Below are 17,986 nucleotides of genomic sequence, written 5' to 3'. Positions count from 1 at the left end.
CTTTAGTATTTGGTCACTGTTAATTTGCTGATACTCTGAATTCTAGACCCTGCTTATATGAATGAATGTCTTTGATAATTTGTTTCACTTCCCAAAGATGATTCCCAGATTTAAGTGCACCATATTTTTGCTATTAGTTTTGGTAGTATGTTCTCCCAGGCAACTTTACTCACATAATAATGATAATAATGTTGTATGTCTACTAATTATAGGAACTGTACAAAGTACTTAATAGACATGATTTCATTTAATACTTTGAAAATCCCTCTGAGGGATTATATTTCTATTTTCCTAAGGCAAATAAATGAAGTTAAGAAAAGTTAAGAAACTTGTTCAAGGTTATAAAATTAGTAAGTAATACAAAGTATTCATTTACCAGTCTGTCTCCTTTGGTAGACGAAATCAAAAGCACAAGTTAATGTCTTTCTAATCCTCGAGTCTTTCATAGTGAAAGTGCCTGATTTTTAGGAGGCACTTGATAATTTTTTGATACCTTTGAACTCTTTCTTGACCAACCAGACTTCTCGTTCTGATTTCTTCTTACGTGAAACAAACAAGTAGAAGAGCTAGTGGTGAGAGTGAATCAGAAAGGAAAGAAGTGAGCTAAGTCCTAGAGATAGTAAAAAAAAAGATAAAGGATATAGCTATTGCAATGTTTCAAGAAGTTCTTCATTTTTTTTGGTGAAAGGTTGACCCCCTGAATAAAGAAACACATAATAATTTGGCTGAAACCACAATTTTGTTAACTTAAGATGAGACACCATAGTTACAATTGAAAACATTTAGAGTCAGATTTGTGAAAATTTGAACTTTTGAGAAAGAACAAAGTAGGTGGGATCACAATACCTGATATCAAACTCTATTACAAGGCCACTGTAATCAAAACAGTCTGGTATGAGCATAAGAACAGACACATAGATCAGTGAAAGAGAATAGAGAGCCCAGAAACAAACCTAAATCTCTATGGTCAATTAATATTAGACAAAGAGGGCAGAAGCATAAAATGGAGGAAAAATAGCCTCTTCAACAAATGGTCTTGGGAGATCTGGACAGCTACATGCAAAAAGGTGACACTCGACCACCAACTAATACCATATACAAAAATAAACTCAAGATGGACAAAACAGTTAAATGTAAATCATGATACCATAAAAGTCCTAGAGGAGAGCATAGGGAGGAAAATCTCAGTCCATAAAGCAATATTTTCACTGGTATGTCCCCTAGAGCAAGGGACACAAAGGAAAGAATATAAGCAAATGGGACTACATCAAAATAAGGAGCTTCTGCATGGCTAAAGAAAACATCAGCAAAATGAAAAGGGAACCAACTGTACGGGAAAATATTTGCAAATGATACCTCAGACAAGGATTTGATCCCCAAAATATGTAAAGAACTCACACGACTCCACACCAGGAAGACAACCCTGTTAAAAAATGAGCAAAGGACCCAAACAGACAATTCTCCAAGGAGGACATACAGAGGGCCCAGAGACATATGAAAGGATGCTCACCATCACTAGCCATCAGAGAGATGCAAATTAAAACCATAATGAGATACCACTTCACACCTGTCAGAATGGCCATCATAAACCAATCAACAAACAACAAGTGCTCATGAAGTTGTGGAGCAAAGGGAACCCTAGCATACTATTAGTGAGAATGCAGACTGGCGCGGCCACTGTGGAGAATTTTTTGGAATTTCCTAAATATAGAACTGCCTTTTGACCCAGCAATTCCACTGCTGGGATTATATCCTAAGAACCCTGAAACACCAATTCAAAAGAACCTATGTACCCCAATGCACAATTTACAATAGCCAAGTGCTGGAAGCAACCTAAGTGCCCATTGCTAAATCAATTGATTAAAAAACTATGGTACATTTACATAATAGAATACTACACAGCAGAAAAAAAGGAGCTCCTACCCTTTGTGACAGCATGGATGGAACTGGAGAGTATTATGCTAAGTGAAATAAGCCAGGTGGTCAGAGACAAATATCATATGATCTCATCTATAAGTGGAACCTAATCAACAAAACAAACTAGCAAGCAAAATATAACCAGAGACATTGAAATAAAGAATAAGCTGACAGTAACCAGAGGGGAGGTGAGAGGGGATAATGGGGGAATAAAGGGGAAGGGTCACCAAGGAACATGTATAAACGACACATGGACAAAGCCAAAGGGGCTAGGAGGTAGGGCTGGTGGGGCAGGGCAGCGTGGTGGGAGGAAAATACAGACAATTGTACTTGAACAACAATACAAAAAGAAAAAAATTAATTTGAACTTTCTTTCCTAACCCCTCATCTTTATATATGGCTATATCTTTAAGCAACTTTAATGGTAAATCCAAATACTACCTATGTGAGCCATCAGCTCTGGGGCCATTAAGAGTTAGCCCTATTGAGGAGTGATTTTTATACCCCCTGTGTTGCTTCTGGTCAAAATGAAGGCATAGGTAGACATGCTTCTCATCCTCACACAACCACAAAAGGAATTAAAACTTAACCTCAAAACAACGCTCAGAACTGCCAGAAAATTGAACTGTATAAAAGACCAACAACTAAGGAATCAAAAAAGCCACAACCATCCAGATGGGTAGGAGGGGCAGAGACAATGGAGAAGGAGTGGAGAGGCGAGGAGGCACGGTGTGGTGCAGAGAGGTGGTGGCAACGGATTGGGCACAGGTGGTCCCACATTCGTATGTGGTGGATAAAAATCAAGAGGGACACCTTGGGAACATCCATCCCAGCCCCAGGTCAGACTGCACAGACCAGGGTTCCAGCACCAGGAAGGTAAGGCCCTCTAACTTCGGACTGTAAAAACCAGTGGGGGTTGGGGCACTGGAAGAACTGTGGGAATGTCAGGAAACTTCACTCAAAGGGCCTGCACAGTCTTAAAATGTACACAAACCCACCCATTCTGGGATTCACCACCAGAGCAACAGCTGGAAGGATGCCAGTTGCATATGGGAAGTGGGAGAAGTAACTGGAAATGGGGTGAATGCCAGAGAAACCATCAGAAGCCAGGGCATCTCACAGTCTCTTCTCTGAACCTTCCCCCAGCATGGAGCCACAAAATGGTGAAGCAGGTTGCCCCATGCTGGCAATTACCTAAGGCTCAACCTCACACAGTTTACAGGTGATTCTTACATGGAGTGAAAGCAGCTCTATCCTAATACACAGAAACAAACACAGGGAGGCTGCCAAATTGAGGAGAGGAAGAAATGTGGCTCAAATGAACAGAACAAAACCCCAGAAAAAGAACTAAACTAAATGGAGATAGCCAACCTATCAGATGGATAGTTCAAAACACTAGTGACCAAGATGCTCAAAGAACTCATTGAGTATGGCAACAACATGAAGGAGAAGGAGGTTACACTAAATGAAATAAAGAAAAACCTACAGGGAACCAACAGTGAAGGGAAGGAAGCTAGGGAAGCCAAGGAAGGGATTCATATTAATAATTTGGAACATAAGGAAGAAATAAATATTCAACCAGAACAGAAGAAGAAACAAGAATTAAAAAAAAAATGATAGTATAAGAAGACAATAGGACAACTCCAAACATACCAACAATCCCAGTCATGGGGGTGCCAGAAGAAGAGGAAGAGCAAGAAGTTGGAAATCTATTAGAAAATATAATGAAAGAAAACTTCCCTAATTTGGTGAAGGAAACAGACATGCAGTCCAGGAAGCACAGAGAGTCCCAAAAAGATGGATGCAAAGAAGCCCACTCCAAGACACATCATAATTAAAATGCCTAAGGTTGAAGATAAAGAATCTTAAAAGCAGCAAGAGAAAAGCAGAGTTACCTACAAAAGAGTACCCATAAGATAATCAGCTGATTTCTTTAAAGAAACTTTGCAGGCAAGAAGTATTCAAAGTGATGGAAAGCAAGGAGCTGCAACCAGAATTACACTATCCAGAAAAGTTATCATTTAGAATGGAAGGGCAGATGAAGTGCTTCCCAGACAAGGTAAAGCTAAAGGAGTTCATCATCACCAAGCCACTATTACATGAAATGTTAAAGGGACTTTAAGAAAAAGATCAAAACTATACCCCTTGAGTTGAGTTTTGAAGAAACTGAGACCAACTTTCTCCCCAGTCTTTCTCCTCCTTCCCTTGCTTAGTTTTGAGGAGGCCTGCACTATTCTTTGTGGCTGCTCCTCCTGACTCTGCTATTTTCCCCCTAACCACATAGACCAAGTCTGCTGAGTCTCTGTAACCAAGCACCACATATGTGTGGCGATGCTTAACTCAAGAAGAGCTGTAACAGACAGTGGAAACTGGTTCCCTTTGGCACTTTAGTGTTGATTCTGGGTCTGTGCTTTGTCCCTGATGCATTAGGGGGTCTTTGCAAAACTACAGTTTTAGGATTTGTGCTACATAAGCTGCATTTTGCACATTTAACTGCATTTTGTGTGTTGGTCCTAAACTTTTTTTTACTCTCTATCTTTTGATTTTTTAAATTGTGTAGCTGCTGTGTTTTCTTTCTTAATGACTCTTATTGCCTGATAATGCTCATCATAACATTATTTGAGGGCTCTTGTCCCTGGGACCAGTCTTAAATTTACAAACAGTATATGAAATCAAATTTCTAACAAACTGGTGAACAAGAATAAACCAGGTTGTTCAGGGTCTCTGGATTAACAAACCAAAATAAAGTGGTGACTGGATTTTGAGATTAGAGTTACATGTTATCAAACCTAAAAGAAACAAAAGGGCAGTGCACATGGCCCACCATCCTGGCACTTATTATTTTTAAAACAAGATTTATATATATATATAACAGAAATGTATAAAATTTATATATATAAACATATTAGATATATAATTTTATATATATAAATTTCACACACATATACATATATATTACATTTCTGTAATATATATATTACAGAAATGTATAAAATTTATATATATATAAAAATTATATATCTAAACATATATAAAAATGTTTATATATATAAACCCCTTGTCTGAGTTGTTTTCAAATAAAACTTGCCATCCGATCAGCTGCCTTTTTGTTTTGTTAGTGATTTCTTTTGTCATGCAGTTTAAAACAAGATGCTTTGTAGAGCATAAAGAGATCACACGTGAAAAAATGTGAATCGGTTTTTCCTCTTCTTTATTTTTTCCATGTAGGATGATGTGCTATTTATTTATTTTTCTTACTAAAATCATCTCCAGAATTATCCTGGTTTTTGTCTTACCTTTTTTTGTGTGGATAGAAAGGAATCCCAGGCCCCCCTCCATGTGTTTGATTTGCCTGCTCGTTGGTTTACCTTTTCCTGACCTCAAGTATACTAGCAGGGGAAGCAGCGCAGCACTGGGGAGGGTTGTGCTGGCTACTTGGATGAGTTCCAGATGGGCATCAGGAGGTGTGTCCCTCCTCACATTGGGCTTACTGCAGTCTGTGCTGAGTGGGGAAATAGCCAGGTGCTGAGGAGCTTACGGGAGCAGCTCTTTTCTCTCATTTCAGAACACATAAGCTGCTTTTGTGTGATTAACAACACGCTACTAAAAAAAAGTTTAATTCTGAGTTTAAAGTTTAGTGTAAGCCATTCATTTTTTTCAAGAGGAAAAAGGGAAAACTTGAAGAATCATTTTTAGGGTGGGGAAAAAAAGGATTCTACTCTCTGCCATGTGAGGATACAGCAAGAAGGTAGCTATCTGCAAGCCAAGAAGAGGGCCCCTGCCAGAAACCAAATCTGTGGGCACCTTGATCTTAGACTTCTCAGCCTTCAGAGCTGTGAGAAACAAACGTCTATCATGAAAATTAAAAAATAAATAAAGCATTCCAGAGACATATTCATGAAATGTCGATCAGTTGTTTGCACAGTAGAATAAGGATTAATCTCTCTACCTGTCCTCCCGACCCTCTTCAAAAATCAGCTTTCCATGAGAGATGGCTGTATCTGTGTCTGGCTCCCTGAGATTGGGAGCTACTGTGGAAAAATTCTGTCTCATCCTTCCTTTTCTGTGTCTTCTGCATTTCTGACATAATACCTCACATTTGGGAAGCTTTCTTAAAGATACCCTTCTAACTGAGCACAGACAGAATGAAGAATTATTTTTGAAGACGACACTGTGAATTTATAAAGAACTAGATTGCAAAGAGCCTGTTGAATTCTATTTGTACCCATTCAGAAGGAGTAATTGTAATATTGAACTCAGGATTCAGTTGATTAATGTGATCAGCAGTATGGTAGGAGGAAAGAAATAATAAAACAAACTCAAATAAGTAGCCTTTAATCTGAACCGTAACCTTTTGAATCTTAGAATTTCAGTGCTGAATGTTGGAAATCATTTGAGTTATGAAATCCAAATATGTTTCTATGTTGTCTGGTAATTATTTTTTAAATTTTATTTATTTATTTATTTTTAGAGGGAGAGAGGAAGGGAGGGAGAATGAGAGGGAGCAAAACATCAATGTGTGGTTGCCCCTCATGCATTCCCTGCTTGGGACCTGGCCCACAACCCAGGCATGTGCCCTGACTAGGAATTGAACCAGCAACCCTTTGGTTCACATGCCTGCACTCAATGCACTAAACCACATCAGCCAGGGCTCTGGTAATTATTTTATAAAGTATTTTAATATATTTCTATTTTAAAATTCATAAAGAGACAAACTTGCTGTGACAAAGGCCATGTGTTTGTGTCAATTTAAAGGCTCTGTGCTATCATACCTCAAGTTCCTGGTTCAGCTTTGTGTGACATTAGACATGCTACTTAATACCTTTTATCATAGTTTTTAAAAAATAAGAATAACATATCTTACAGAGTTTTATGATACTCAAGAAAATAAACCTGAAAAGAAATTTTCTATAAGATAGAAGTTATTAGTCTTCCTATTTTTTATCTAGAAACTACAGAAATTTTCTAAGTTGTGTAAATTTTTATTTCTTTAATTTTATCAGAGCAAATATAAATAAAATTTTAATATTTTAGGAAATGTTTAAATGGACTTTAATATTAATCAATTTCTAAAATATTTATTCAAACTCTTAAATTACTTTGGAGAGTTTAATAAATTTAGATATGATTGTATCTATTAAAGATTATTGTTTTTCTACTTCTGTGTGTGTATTGAAAGGCATGAAACCAGTATCTTGAAGCGACATATGCACCCTATGTTCATTGCAGCATTATTCACAATAGACAAGATAGGGGAACAACCTAAATATCTGTCGACTGGTGAATGGATAAAGAAAATGTGGCAAACACACACACACAGAGGATTATTATTAAACCTTAAAAAGAATGAAACCTTGCCTTTTGCATAGCATTAATGAACCTAGAGGACATTATGCTAAATAAAATAATCCCAACACAGAAAGGTAATTACTGTATGATCTCACTTACATATGGGATCTAATATAGTTGAACTTAGAGAAACAGAATAGAAAAGTGGGTGCCAGGGGTTAGAAGGTGGAGGAAATGGGATGAGATGGCCAAAGGGTACAAAGTTTCAGCTATGCAGGAATAAGTTTTAGAGATCTAATGTATAGTATAGGGACTGTAATTATAAATATTATATCATATACTTGAAACTTGCTGAGAGTGTAGATCTTCAGCATTTCTACCATACATACACACAAAAAATGGTGACTATATTAGATGACGGGTATGTTAACTAGCTTGATTGTAGTGATTGTTTCAAAATGTATATGTATATCAGACATCAAGTTGTACACCTTAAAAATCAGCTCTTATTTACCAACTATATGTCAGTAAAGCTGGGGAAAAAAGAAATACATTATTTCTGAATAGTATTTATTTTTTGCCCTAAGCAAGCACTCTATAGTTATCATAAATGGTTATACTTAAATTTACTGGTATCATTAAACTTCCTGTATATTTACTAAAGTATATCATTTAAATCTTATAATCACTTATTTTCTCAAATGCCAGAAATTGTTTCTTGTTTTGTTTTATACCTGAGGGATGGACTTTAGTTTTCAGATTGTACTAGCTAATGAATACCAGTAGAGGGAGCTCCAGCTTATCTTTCTTGCAGAATTTGGCTCTCAACTTGAAAATACAGGTTTAGGGAAAGGGTGTACTTAGAAATAAATAACACATTTCTAAAGATTTTCAAATGTACAGTACTAAAAGATGACAGCTGTAATTCCCCTTAACTTTGAGGGGAAAAACATCTGACTTGTATTTTCACTTTTAATAAACTACTCTCAAGTAACTAAACAACTACATAGTGTAAATTTTTAGAAATGATTCATCACATAAACCCAAGTCTTTTATTTTTTAAAATATATTTTATTGATTATGCTATCACAGTTGTCCCATTTCCCCCCCTTCACTCCCCTCCACCCTACACACCCTCTCCCACCCACATTCCCCACCTTTAGTTCATGTCCATGTGTCATAAGTTCTTTAGTGTCTACATTTCCCATACTATTCTTACCCTCCCCCTCTCTATTTTCTACCTACCATCTATGCTACTTATTCTCTGTACCTTCCCCCTCCTCCTCCCACTCCCCTGTTGCTAATCCTCCATGTGATCTCCTTTTCTGTCATTCTGTTCCTGTTGTAGTTTGCTTAGTTTGTTTTTGCTTTGTTTTAGGTGTGGTTGTTAATAATTGTGAGTTTGCTGTCATTTTACTATACATGTTGTTTATCTTCTTTTTCTTAGATAAGTCCCTTTAACACTTCATAAAATAAGGGCTTGGTGATGATGAACTCCTTTAACTTGATCTTATCTCAGAAGTGCTTTATCTGCCCTTCCATTCTAAATGAAAGCTTTGCTGGATAGGGTAATCTGAAATATAGGTCCTTGTCTTTCATGACTTGGAATACTTCTTTCCAGCCCCTTCTTGCCTGTAAGGTCTCTTTTGAGAAATCAGCTGATAGTCTGATGGGAACTCCTTTGTAGGTGACTGTCCCCTTATCTCTTGCTGCTTCTAGAATTCTCTCCTTAATTTTAATCTTGGCTAATGTAATTATGATGTGCCTTGGTGTGTTCCTCCTTGGGTCCAACTTCTTTGGGATTCTCTGAGCTTCCTGGACTTCCTGGAAGTCTATTTCCTTTGCCAGATTGGGGAAGTTCTCCTTTATTATTTGCTCAAATAACTTATCCACTTGTTGCTCTTCCTCTTCCCCTTCTGGTACCCCTATGATTTGGATGTTGGAAGGTTTAAAGATGTCCAGGAGGTTCCTGAGCCTCTCCTCATTTTTCTTGAATTCTTATTTCTTCATTCTTTTCTGTTTGGTTGTTTCTTTCTTCCTTCTGGTCCATTCCATTGATTCCAGTCCCAGTTTCCTTCCCATCACTATTGACTCCCTGTACATGTTCATTTATTTCCCTTAGCATAGCCTTCATTTTTTCATCTAATTTGCAACCAAATTCAACCAATTCTGTGAGCATCCTGATCACCAGTGCTTTGAATTGTACATCTGATAGGTTGGCTATCTCTTGCTTGCTGAGTTGTATTTGCTGTGGAGCTTTGACCTGTTCTTCCATTTGGGCCATTTTTTTTTTTGTCTTGTCGCATCTGTTATGTATGAGGGGTGGAGCCTTAGGTGTTCACCAGGGCAGGGCAAGCTAGTCACTGGGTTGTGATTCTGTATGTGGGGGAGGGGTCAGAGAGAGAACAATGGTGCTTGCTCTTCTCTCTGCTGGATTTCAGTCACTTCTCCAGCTTCTCCCAAGCAAACTGGGCCCTTCTGGTGGTACTTCCCATGTGGGTGGGCTTCTGTATGTTCTAGAACCCTGTGGGTCTCTCCAACAAACTCTCCTATGAGTCTGGGAGTCTCTCCTGGCACCTCAACCCCCAGAGGTGTTTTCAATCAGTGTTTTGAGGCTTTATTTCCTTGAGCTGGAGCCTTGGGTTGCCTGGTTTGTCTTGCTCCTCAGTTTCACCTGCTTTATCTGCTTGAATGTGTGACCGCCCAATCAGTCAGCCTTGCTGGGTCCGCCCACTGCCATCTTGTGTACCTGGGTCCGTCAGCTGCTGCCTTGCTCACCCAGGGTCTGCAAACCACCGCGCTTTTTTGCTGAGACCCCTCTCCACTGGGCTCGACTCCACCCCTCCTACCAGTCTGGATAAATGTGTCTATTTTAACTCCTTAGTTGTTGGGCTTCCATACAGTTCAGTTTTCTGTCAGTTCTGGTTGTTTTTTTGTTTCTAAATTTTTGTTGTCCTTATTTTGGTTGTGCAAGAAGGCACAGTGTGTCTACCTATGCCTCCATCTTGGCCAGAAGTCAACCCAAGTCTTTTAAAAGCAAGAGTCTATCTCTGCTCAGTTGAGGAGGACGAAGGGCAGTTATAGTAATGTTATTGTTTGAAGTGAGGTTAAATGTGAGATTTTAAATAATTGGTAGATAGTCACAATAGCAATGTCATACTAAGGTGAATTGCTTAGTCATTGTGTAGGACAGGGAGAGACAAATTTTTATTTTACTTAGATCTGGTATTTATTCAGAAGATTTTAAACCCCAAATCTAGAAATGTTCTAGAACCTTTGTGTCTATATGTCTGGGTCTAATTATTACCTATTGGTTTCTTTTTAGACCCCAGAAGAAAATACCATGTGCGGCTGCTGGCTTACAATAACATAGAGGATGGTTACCAGGCAGATCAGACAGTTAGCACCCCAGGATGCGTGTGTAAGTAGAGTTATGGTAGCTCTTTTCACTATGTATGGCTCACACTCCTGTTGCTCCTCTTCCTCAACATCTAAGACTCACTACTGCTTGGAATCCTCATTGATTACTTTATATTCTCCAGGGTACCTAAGATAGTAGCTTGAACAAATGCATGCTCGGTAAATATTTAGGTGAGATGTATTTAATTATAAGAATCTATTTTTTTTTGTCTGCAAAAGACCAAAAGAAATTTAACTTGGAAAATAACCCTGAATACCTACATATACTGAGTTTTCTTTCATCTGCTCTAAGCTTGAGGCTAATTATTTCCTTCTAGTTGCTGTTCAGTTTTATTGCTACTAAGAGCTGTATGATTTTATTGCTACTAAAGTGGGTGTCAGTCTGTTTTAATCCCACTGCTGGCTTTCTGAAAGCCTTTGGTAGCTTGACTTCTCTATGCTTCTGCCTTATAATCTGTATCGATAGTATTTTATTCCCTATATTCTAACTCATGGAAGAATTGCTCAGGTTTGAATAATATATCTCTAGACTACTACAAGCCTCTCAAGGAAGAAAGACTGACCTAAAGTCAGCTTACTGGGTGGGGTGTTAATGATTTTACCACTTATCACTTTTTACAATAAATGCTATGCTGTGCGGTAAATAGACCTTGTCTTTTCCAATAGCTGTTCGTGATCGCATGGTTCCTCCTCCTCCACCACCCCACCATCTCTATGCGAAGGCTAACACCTCATCTTCCATCTTCCTGCACTGGAGGAGGCCTGCATTCACGACTGCACAAATAATTAACTACACCATTCGCTGTAACCCTGTTGGCCTGCAGAATGCTTCTTTGGTTCTGTATATTCAAACGTATGTAGCTTCTATTAATGGTTGTTTCCTTTGCTCCCTTCCCGATTCATACATCTTCCCGTCTTGGGCTAGCTTGAGCTTCAACTATAAGCATTTGTCTTAGGACTTATCTTGCTTATAAAATGTCTGGGTTTTTCTTTCATCTTTATATTTTCAGTTCTGAAAATGTTTTTGACATTTAATTTTTGTAAATGATTTTTTTTGTTTCCCCAGCCTCATGCAACAAAATTGGGCAAGAAGCTACTTTGACCTTCATGTGGCTAAAGAGAAGCATGTTTAATAAAGAAACAAAAGATAATTTTCATTCTGGCATCAAAAAATAAAGCTGTTTATTCTGTTTTCTAGGTTATGGATAAAAAGATGGCTATCACTATGATTTAAAAGCATAATTTGACTTCCAACATTTCAGAGGAAATTTCTTTGTATTAGGACATTTGTAGGGATATTTTTATAATACCAAATGTAGTATATAATAGTCAAATTAGATTGCTCTTTTAGTGTAAAATAATTTTAATGTGTCCTCCGTACCTGTATTTATTGGACATATTGACAATCTTTGAGAAACAGTGTGCTCACAGCATTAAAGCTTCATTGCTCGTCATTGTAGATCAGAAACCCATATGTTGGTTCAAGGTCTAGAACCAAACACCAAATATGAATTTGCTGTTCGATTGCATGTGGATCAACTTTCAAGTCCCTGGAGTCCCGTCGTCTACCATTCTACACTTCCAGAAGGTAAAGAAGGCAGCTGCCTTTTGGGTTTTATCTAAATGTGTAAAAACTATATACGTCATTTTGAAAGGGATACTACCTTGGTTGCCACTACTAGTTGATGTGTTGCTTTGTTTTTTACAAAACATCACATCGATTACCAGTTGATATGATGTTGTTGTGTTGGTTTTGTTGATTTGTTTTGCTTAACATTTGAGATTTCTTTTCCTTTATTAAATTTATTTTTCCCCTCTCAGTGTACATATTACACAAGCAAATGAGCTAAAATCATGTGTGCTATTCAAGGCTGCACTGAAATAATTTTAAATGTAAATAAGTGAATAATGGGTGTGTTAGGAGCCCACATTAGAACCTCTGTCTATATGTATGGTAGCTTGATGCTGTGTGCTGTGCATAGATATGCTACCTAATTGAGCACCAGTTGTATAGTTTATTTGTGACTCTAGCTAAGGTATTTTGTCTCCAAAACTTGCTTTTCCTTTTCTCTAGAGTGAGGATGAAGGATTAGATGATATATGAGGACTTCTGTTTTAATTATGCTGAAAGAAAGCAAAGGATGTTTATTTTAGTGAGCAAGAGCTTTCTTGCTATGGTTTTAACAATATCCCATATGCTATATGATGCCCCAAACCAGCTCTTCACACTTTTAGCTCACATTAAAAATGGGATCAGTTAAAATGCCAAGACTTCAATACTTTTCAAAGATGTAAATTATTAGTGTAAAGCCTGCCCTTTAAACTCACTGATCTGCAACTTTTTTGGAGAATAACTGAATGTTTCTGGTCTCAGAAGTATTTATTCAGTGGCTTTCTAGATCAGTTTGAAGCTATATTCTATACATTTTAGTAAGAAATGTAGTTTAGATCCAATACTCAATGGAAAAGACTCAATATCTAATGAGCAGGTGCTACTGGTGTGATTATAGGCCTTTGAGGGATCAGTTTGACAAAACCATGTCAAGAGACCTAAAAATGCTTTCAACCTCTGACTTAGTAATTCCACATCTAGGAATCTGCTATCTCCTTTATATTTTTAAAATGTTCTGAACATTATAAAAATGAAATCAGCTTTCAGAAAAAGAAGAAAAGTAGTATTTTACTGTTATCACTATTAATTGGTAAAAGCTGTGATTTTTTAGATGTGTTTATAGTGGTTCCTAGTTTTTCAAACTCTTTTCTCTGCCTGTCACTCTATTAGCCTGGTATTGGCATGTATAGGGCCATTTATCCTGTTAATACCATCTCCTTCTACATGTGTGCACAGCACCAGCAGGACCACCAGTTGGAGTAAAAGTGACGCTGATAGAAGATGATACTGCTCTGGTCTCTTGGAAACCCCCTGATGGCCCAGAGACAGTTGTGACACGCTATACTATCTTATATGCATCAAGGAAGGCCTGGATTGCAGGAGAGTGGCAGGTCCTACACCGAGAAGGTAAATATGATCATAAATTACCAGAGAAGGAAAAGTAAGATTATTAGTGATAAGGAAACAAAGGGAAAGAGGGATCTAGACTTTGTTTTGAATTTATATTTATGAAGTTAAAAGTTATTAAGGATTTTGGTTTTGTTCAGAGAGCAATGGAAAGCCATTGACATACTTGAAGAAGGAGCATATGATTTGCATTTCAGAGCGATCATGCTGACTGTTGTGAATAGAAGAGGTTTGGTTGAGGAGGAATGGGTGGCAAGAGTCATGCAGAGACTGGAAAGCAATTGTGATGGTCCAGGAAAGAGATAATAAACCTGGATTAGGGTGGTGAGGCTTGAAATGAAAAGGAGAGGATGGTTGAATGACTTGATAGCATAAGGAGGGAGGTAGACATTAGGGAAGGAAGATTGTTATAGGTGATTATGAGATTCTGGTGGTTGTGTGCTTGTGCTGCAGAAGCAAACACTGGAAGAGGACCTGGCTTACAGGAGAAGACTTTTGTACAGCTACTAAAATGGTCCACTTGCAAATTAATTGACCTCTTAGTACAGGGAAAGGCTTATTAGGGCTTACAAACACTAAATTTAATTTTTTAACACAATTTTTTTAAGCTGAGCAAAACTGAATTCAAAAATTTTTAACATTCTTACTGTATACTCTTATCATTATATCCTTTTCAAATGTTTTAATCTTTCATATGAACAAGTCCTACATGCCAGTTTTTAGATGGGTCATCACATAAATTGTAAAACTTCATTATTTTGGCACCTTCTTCATTCATATACACATACCGAGAAAAGAACAGTTTGCCAAGCAATTAAAAGCTTAAGAAGGATTTCAAGAAGAAAATCTGTTGGCCATCTACATATTCTAAACATTTTATAGTACTAGACACTCCAATACATTTAACCTTTTAAGGGGAATATTTATCTAAGTAAGAGAATAAACTTAAAGGTACTATGTGGGTGTAATAAACTCTATACAATTGTAAAAATCAACAAATGGTAACTTTAGCTAGAGTTTTCATAGTTGTATATTTATAATGTTTTTCATTAAGCAGAAGCCCCACTAAGGAGTGATTTCTTAGTCACTGAAGAGACATGAAAGTAACAAGTACTTGCCAGCAATACAATTTTATATTTGTATCAATTATCTGTTGCTACCTAACAAACTATGCTGAAAAACCACTCTACCTTCTCACAGTTCAGTGAGTCAGCAATTTGGACTGGGATCAGCTGAGCAGGTCTTTTGCTCTCTCCTCATGTCACTCATGAGGCTGTAAATTATCTCACAATTTCAAAAGAGTGTGGGTAGCTTAAAAACAGCAAGAGAGAATTCTAAGGACAAGAGAGAGGAATCTGCATGTACAAAGCTTTTGCAAGCCTCTGCTCGCATCACATTCGCTAATGTCCACTGGGCAAAGCAAATCATGTAGGCAAGTCCACAGTTAGTGTGGCAGAGGACTGTCCACAGGTGGAGATAGTGGATGTAGAATTTATTTGGTGCTATTAATTTTACAACCTACCATAATATTCTTATTTCTAAAATGGTTTATCAATAATACATTTGGCCAAGTGACTAACCTGATTTAGTGTGGTATTTTATAAATATTAATAAAGAATTTCAATCAATCCTGGCTGGTGAAGCTCAGTGGATTAAGAGCCTAAAAATCACTAGTTTGATTCCCAGTCAGGGCACATGCTTGGGTTGTGGGCCAGGTCCCCAGTTGGGGGTGTGCAAAAGGCAGCCAGTGGATTTTTCTCTTGCACATTGATGTTTTGCTCCCTCTCTTTCCCTCCCCCTCAATCTAAAAAATAGTAAATAATTTTTAAAAAATCTTTAGTAAATAAAATAAAATAAAAAGAATTTTAATCACATGAGCACATACTTCCTTTAGCTGTTCATTTGTACCTGCCTAAAAAGACAGTATTTTGTTTTGGTAAAGGTATAGGAAAAGATGGAGGGGAAAAGAGGAAGAATACTAATATTTCTCCCCTATGTATCTGTTAATCTTCTTTACATATTGTGTTTATATATGTTTATATATAATAAATTCATGTATTTATTGCCAAGTGAAATAAGTTTTTTTCTTTAGTTAAAACATTTTTAAAATGTTCCTGGTGACCATATGATATTCATGGCTAAAATTGTACATGCTAAAATGGTTGAGCAGAAATGTGATGTGCAAGTATGCTTGTGTGTAATTTAAAGGATCAGAAATTAGAGCCTTTACACTTGCAGATAATACAGTAAATCAGCCTAAACCACTCAATTATTTTAAAATCTAAAACACACTATAGGAAATGATGCTGTACTACAGCAGTTCCTGAACTCTGTTCCTCATAGCATGAGTTTCCCAACATGCTAAAGATACATACCCCTCTTTAAAAAAAAGTTCCATGATTACATAAATTAGAGAAACAATGTTACTATCCCTCCTGTTAGAGATTCACATTGGAAATTAAAGTTCTTTACTGAGGGAATCCATTCAACTCATCATTTGCCAAATAAGTTAAACTACTAAAAGTAGGAACATGATTGATTGAGCAAATGAATTCTTATTGAATGATTAGTATGTGATAGGCTCTCTTCTAGACATTGGCAATACCACAGTGAATAAAACAGTGTTCCTACCCCATTGGAGCTTACATCTCAGGAAATACACAAACACGTATAAAAATATTCAGATAGTGTCATAAGTGCTATAAAGAAAACTACAGTAAGAGGAAAAGACAAAGTGATGGAGATAGTAAGGTAAGTTCTTTTGGAAGAAATGACATCAGGGCAGAGCCATGAGGATATCTGGGAGAAGTGCAAAGGCTCTGAAACAGAAGTGTGTTTGGCATGTTATAGGAACAACAAGAAGGCAAGGACAGCTAGAGTGGAGGGAAGAGCAGACAGTGGGAAATGAAGGGGGTTTGGACAAGGGTGACAATCGTGGTAACCAAGGGCAGGTCTTACAGGGCAGAATCTGAGGACCACTGATTTTATTCAAAGAGTGAAGGAAGACATTGGAGACTGTTGATCAGATTTACAATTTAAAAGGATTACTCCTCGCAACCGCTTGAAAAATTTATTATAAGAAGGTAAGAGTAGAAGTTAGAAACTATTTAATACTACTGAGTGTCTATGTGAGAATTAGTAGGGGGGTTGAACAGGGGTGATAATGGGGAAGGTAATGGGAAACGATTAAAACATAATTTGAAAGAACAGCTAACTAGATTTTCTGCAGATTGATGTGTAAAAAAAAAGAATTAATGGGGAAAATCAAAGGTTTGGTTTCGAATGTTAAATTTGAAACCAATTTGATGCCTTTTAGATGTCTCAGTAAAGAGATTGAACAAGGAGGAGGATTAAGTTAATGGGAATAGTGGTATATCAGAAGTCATCCCTGTAGATGAATTTAAGACTGTGGAATGGTACTGTACTCCTGAAAGTAATACAAATAGTATTGAATGTAAACTGTAATTGAAAACAAAATTTTGAAAAAGAAAAAAGACTGTAGAACTGAAAAAAATCAGAGAACATGGATGAAAGATAGAAAGCTCTGAGACTTCATTCTGTAGTGAATGCTTCTTACCCTTTGTTTTTACATTTTAAATGAACACTACTTTGGTAGCAAATAGCTTCTATTTTAATATAAGTTCAGTTAGCATTTACTGAGAATTATCTTGCACAAGGCATTATGCTAGCTGTTCATTCATATTACACTGTTCAAATATGAAAGAAATTTTCTGTCTTCTAGAAAGGGGAGAGGAAGGGAGGTCAGAGGTAAGGCAGACTTACTTTCATTGAATATATACACTTCTGTCAGGCACTTGGCAGTGGTAGCTTGTTTAGTCTTTATAATAATTACATGAGGTGGGAATTACTGCCCCCGTGAGGAAAGTAAAGTTCAGTAACATGCCCCAAGTCACAAATTACTTAGTTGGTAGTGTGCCAGCATTTAATCAACATTGATACAACACTGAGCCTATAACACTGTCTGGTTTGTGAAGCTCCTAGTTGAGCTGAAGATTCAGACGCACATAAAAGGCAGTACACTGAAATAATCATACCAAGATTGAGACATTCTGCTGAGAAAATACAGGGACAGTCAGTTCACTTTAATATTTGGGAACTGCTTTGAGTGTGCTCATAGGGGAACCAGAATCTTAACAGTGTCCTTTCTTTCTAAGGAAGGGGAGCATGCATGTACACAAACACACTCAGCTGATCCACTTACAAAATTTAAATTAAATGAAAAGACTTTTACTTTCAGGTAGTGATTAGTTTGCCTAGCACTTTTAAAAAATAAATGTAAAGTATTCTAAGATAAAATGGAAGCTCAATTTATTTATTGAA

The 17,986-nt window shown here is 37.2% G+C and overlaps 1 protein-coding gene across 1 annotated transcript in view; it reads left to right on the top strand.

The window, feature by feature from the left end:
* PRTG (protogenin) overlaps window positions 1–17,986 on the top strand; it is a 123,798-nt gene that overhangs the window by 92,701 nt on the left and 13,111 nt on the right. Inside the window, exons 12-15 of the mRNA XM_028507756.2 lie at window positions 10,532–10,627; window positions 11,293–11,479; window positions 12,087–12,214; window positions 13,475–13,645. Of these exons, the coding sequence (XP_028363557.1) occupies window positions 10,532–10,627; window positions 11,293–11,479; window positions 12,087–12,214; window positions 13,475–13,645 (582 nt within the window). The remainder of the gene's footprint in view (window positions 1–10,531; window positions 10,628–11,292; window positions 11,480–12,086; window positions 12,215–13,474; window positions 13,646–17,986) is intronic.

The sequence above is a fragment of the Phyllostomus discolor genome, chromosome 1 (genome assembly GCF_004126475.2).
Source record: "Phyllostomus discolor isolate MPI-MPIP mPhyDis1 chromosome 1, mPhyDis1.pri.v3, whole genome shotgun sequence".
Lineage (NCBI taxonomy): Eukaryota > Metazoa > Chordata > Mammalia > Chiroptera > Phyllostomidae > Phyllostomus > Phyllostomus discolor.
The sequence above is the reverse complement of the archived record's forward strand: the minus strand, read 5'-3'. Positions and strand labels throughout refer to the sequence as shown.